Raw genomic sequence first — 5,000 nt, forward strand, 5'->3', positions numbered from 1 at the left:
CAGTCTGCTCATAACATGACATCACTTTACTGTAATGCAGCCTTTAAAATCAGGAAAAGATGACATGTATGCCATATCATGATATCTCAAATCTAAGACGATATCTATAGTCTCATATCACAATATCTTAAATCTAAGATGATATCTATAGTCTCATATCACAATATCTCAAATCTAAGACGATATCTATAGTCTCATATCACAATATCTCAAATCTAAGACGATATCTATAGTCTCATATCACAATATCTAAAATCTAAGACGATATCTATAGTCTCATATCACAATATCTTAAATCTAAGATGATATCTATAGTCTCATATCACAATATCTAAAATCTAAGACGATATCTATAGTCTCATATCACAATATCTTAAATCTAAGACGATATCTATAGTCTCATATCACAATATCTCAAATCTAAGACGATATCTATAGTCTCATATCACAATATCTTAAATCTAAGACGATATCTATAGTCTCATATCACAATATCTAAAATCTAAGACGATATCTAGTCTCATATCACAATATCTCAAATAAAAGACGATATCTAGTCTCATATCACAATATCTCAAATCTAAGACGATATCTAGTCTCATATCATAATGGATATAATATTGATCTAATATATATACAGTATATTGGCCAGCTCTACCTGCTCCCCTCCTCTTCGTCCTCCTCCTGCTTGGATGACTCCACGTCCACCTCCCCCTCCTCCTCGCTCTCTCCTCCCTCTGGCTCTCCGTCTCCTGCGCTCTCGCTGCCGTAGCTGCAGCTGCTGCCGGGCGACAGCCGCTGATGACGCTCTGACCCGACGACCACCACCCCAAAGTCCTCTTCTGTGGCCCCAGACACTCCGTGGAGCTTGGCGATGCTCTCCGCATCCTTGACATAGGGGTGGACAATACATCAACATCGATATATATCATGATAAAATATGCTTCAATAACAATGATATAAATATGATATATGATACATATGATATATAAAATGTATTTTTTCAATACATTTTCAATATTTTCAATATACATTATTATTTACAGCATCTGACTCAATGCAGCGCTGTTTATATAGAATGCAATAGACTTGTCACATTTGTTTTTCAGACATGTTTGTAGGTACACACATCCGCTGTGTCATAAATGGGCGTTCTTGGCAGTTTTTCCTGTATGCCTTTGTAGTGTCAACACACTAATTGACTAATATAATAATGATCATATCGACTGATATGAAGAAGTATATCGTGATATAGATTTGGGACATCGTGGTCCAGCCCTACCTTGACCACGGGGCGGAAGGCGGAGCCGTAGCTGGCCTTCCTGGTCTGGAGCGCGGGGGCGTCGAGCAGCTTGAGCCAACCCTCTGACGTCACAGCGGGCCGGAGGTCCGAGGTCACGGTCGGGCACTCCGGGTCAAACAGCCCCGACCTGGGCGTGGCTGTCCCACCACCGCCCCCCAGGGTCACCGCGCTGACACCGGTCCCGGCGCCAGCGGGCTCGGAGTGGTCCGAGAGGTCGAGGAAGGCCTGCCGGAGAGAGGGGTTCTCTGCCAGGGAGGAGAGAGCCCCCGGCTGAGGCTGGAGGTAGGTGGGGACGGGGATGCCTCCGGCCGCTCTGGGGGGCCAGAACATGCAGAAAGGAGGGTAGAAGGTGTCTTTGCGGCCCGGCCACAGGAGCCCCGACAGCCCCGCTCCCTTCTGCACCGCCGACACGTCGCCGTCGTCCTTCTTCTGCTGGCAGAGGCCGAATGCTGGGAAGGAGTAGGGAGAGGGGAAGAGGGACGTGGGCGGGAACTTCTGCAGCATGCCGAAGCCTTTGCTGGGGACGGGGATGACGGGGTAGCTGCGCGCCGTCTTCCGGGGAGACAGGCCGCCGCCGTCCAGGTCGTCCTCGTCCTCGAAGCGGCCTCTCTTCTGCCCGCCCAGGTCGGGCCCCATCATGTGGGGGAGCGTGGACCCACCACCGCGGCCCATGGAGCCGCAGTGGTGGCTCGAGGGCAGCGCCCTCTTGCGGCTGCCTCCGTTGAACATGGCCTTGACGTCTTCCCAGGCGAACACCAGATCGTCGGGGGGGATCTTCTCGCTGAGCTTGAGATGCCGTCGCCACGAGTTGAAGTTGGCGGCGTCGGGCTGGGTGTACTTGGCGTCTGGAGTGCGGTGGGAGTGGAAGATGAATTTATTCGGGGAGAAGTACATGTTGCAGTAGGAGCACTTGATGCACTTGGCGCGGGAGCTGTTGTAGCGTGCCGGGATGAAGTTGCCGCGGGAACCCCAGGCGCACTCGTGCGACACGTCGAAGGCGAAGTTGTCGGGCAGCTTGGGCGGCGCGTTCTCTCCCAGGAAGGACTTGCAGAGGCGCTCGGCTTCGCGCTTGGTGATCATGCCGCAGCGGCGCGAGGAGATGGGCATGGCGCCCGCCCGGCGGAGGATCTCCAGCTGGACCGGCGTGCACTGGACACAGGTGATGCCCAGCGCCACGCGCCGGTTATGGATCTCGTTGTAACTGTAGTTCTTGAGCAGCGTGTTGGAGATCTGCGCCAGGCAAAGTCTCTCCGTGTTGTCGATGACCAGCGACACAATGGGAACGCCGTACAGGACCACCTGCCCCACCTGGTTGGGCTTCAGCAGCGGGGAGGACGCGGAGGAAGAGGAGGAGGAGGAGGAGGAGGAGGAGTGGTGGTGGGCGGGTCTGGGGGGCGTCAGGGTCTCCGGCTGGTAGGGACCCGTGGGGGTCGCCATAATGATGTCGTTGAGGCTCGGATGGAGCTCGCGGGGGGAAAGGTTTGGACAATCACCTGTTTGAAAGAAAGAGAGAAAAGTGTCAGAAAAATGTAAATGACATATTATGAGGAATGACCATAAGCATGCATTTGCAAATTGCTATTGCACTATATAAGACTGCCACATTTACATACAGGATTTTTTTAAACATTCCTTTGAATGAGACTTTCTCTGTTAGCTGCTGGATACATTTGGAAATACTTCAAATGTTTATTTGAAGAGTTTTGCTCCAACATGAGATTGCCACATTTGACCAACACAAATCAATGTAATTAAAACAATGACCCCATGTTAAAGAAGAGAGCCTTTGGAGCAGAGCTCACTAAATTCCACTATCAGACCAGAAACAAACTTGGTTTTCACAGGAAACTCAACTTCCGCCATGATCAAATGTTTGGCTAAATTTAGTCAGCAATAGAGGGACACTGCTGCTGAATGAATAATATTCACAGAATTCACAGAAATAATGCTAAAATAACTCATACAAATGTGAAAATAACACTACAATTTTGCTTAGATTTCATCAATCAATGTTTGGCTTTAGTGTTTTTAACAAAAATGAAATATCTGTAATATGTGTATAATAACAGTTTCAGGCCGTAACCTGGAATTGAGGGAAAACTGTGGCCAAAGAAGGGAAAGCACTAAACAAAATAAAGAAATACAAATAATCGCCGACCACAGTGAAACCAATACCACAAATATCAAGGAAAAACAGGCAGCATTTCCAGGCAATGTATAGTTGGCTTTTGTTTTCCTCCTCCTTCCTAAATACATCTGAAAATAGTGGTTCCTAATAGACTATGTGATTCACACTGATTGTGTTCCAGTCAGTTTGCCGTATGATCGAATATACTATCATATTATACTCTGTGTCTAAACACTCATATGAGTATTATTTACCAGCTATTTCAAACGTGTAAATTTAAGGACATTTTGAAGTTTAGTGAAATGAATGAAGTAAAATGAATCAACGTTGAGACGAAAACATGATATAATAATAATTATATACCGTATATATATATATATATATATATATATATATATATATATATATATATATATAATAAAGATTTACTCTTTTCTTTATATTGAATAGCCCATCAGTTTTGGATATAATTATGATGGCTACAGTATTTCATAAATATGATGACACTTTCTGAATTTTAATTTTAATTGTGCTTGTGTATAATTGGCCAAATTATCTTCGGACCAATACAACATTAAACGAATATTAAACTATTTTGTGCATCATATTTATTGTAATTATAAGAAGTGAAAATACACCAACACCTGAATCCAAACATCTGAAATACTCTGTATTATTTCGGTAATTTCGTAAAATGAAATATACACTATTAATACAATAGCCTGGAGACCTGATTTAGGCTATACAACAAGAAATATGTTCTGGCAATATTTCTGCTGACAGTGAAAATTCCAACAGATGGAAAAATAAATCCTGATAAAAACCTCCAAAAGGAGGGGGGAAGCAGGGCAAAATAAAACACTGATGCGTGTTCAAATATGAACGCTCAAAATGTCAAGTGTAAAACCTTCAAAAGCTTCACATTTTCAGAGGAAGCTGATCTAATTCAGTGCAAAACCAGGCCACAATATGTGTAATTGCAGGCGCCACAACAAACTCCTCATCAGAATTGGAGCAGTGTGCGCCAATTAACCAATTAACCCACCTCTGACTCAGGGTTCAGGTTTGGCTGACACAATAAAATACTGAACATTTCATTTAATTTCGATACACTTTAGTTTTCCCAATTTCCTCATAAATGAACCATGCAGGATAATTCCGCGGCAGAGATATTTATTGTTATCAAGCGAAATGAACACAGACACAGCAGGCTGCATGCAATTTCAGGCTAATCTCTAATGTGTACCCTATCCATAGTTTGATGATTCAAAAGATAATGTTAGCCTACAACAAACGGCAGTTAAAACATCACTTAAAGACTTTAAGGTCTCTCTGCATGATTTTAAGGACCAGTAGCCAATAGTGAATGAATCGGTTGGGCTAACTTACTTGTCTATGTCCGTAGAGGCTATTCTAATAATTTCAACAATAAGACAATATGCATGTCTCATATTCCTTGTTGTTTATTGTTTAGTCTGTAACTCTATCCGACTTTATGCTGCTTGGCCATATCCCTTGTAAAAGAGATCATTGATCTCAATGGGACTAGCACCTGGTTAGGGGTAGTAG

At 44.3% G+C, this 5,000-nt stretch overlaps 1 protein-coding gene across 1 annotated transcript in view; it reads right to left on the minus strand.

Annotated features, from left to right (window-relative positions):
• The window catches only part of skor2 (SKI family transcriptional corepressor 2), a gene marked incomplete at both ends in the record, with an annotated part of 111,838 nt that overhangs the window by 10,379 nt on the left and 96,459 nt on the right, over positions 1-5,000 (minus strand). The window contains 2 exons of the mRNA XM_083641138.1: positions 659-888; positions 1,283-2,796. Coding sequence (XP_083497264.1) covers positions 659-888; positions 1,283-2,796 — 1,744 coding nt within the window. The remainder of the gene's footprint in view (positions 1-658; positions 889-1,282; positions 2,797-5,000) is intronic.

The sequence above is a fragment of the Poromitra crassiceps genome (genome assembly GCF_964638095.1).
Source record: "Poromitra crassiceps genome assembly, chromosome: 8".
Taxonomy (NCBI): domain Eukaryota; kingdom Metazoa; phylum Chordata; class Actinopteri; order Beryciformes; family Melamphaidae; genus Poromitra; species Poromitra crassiceps.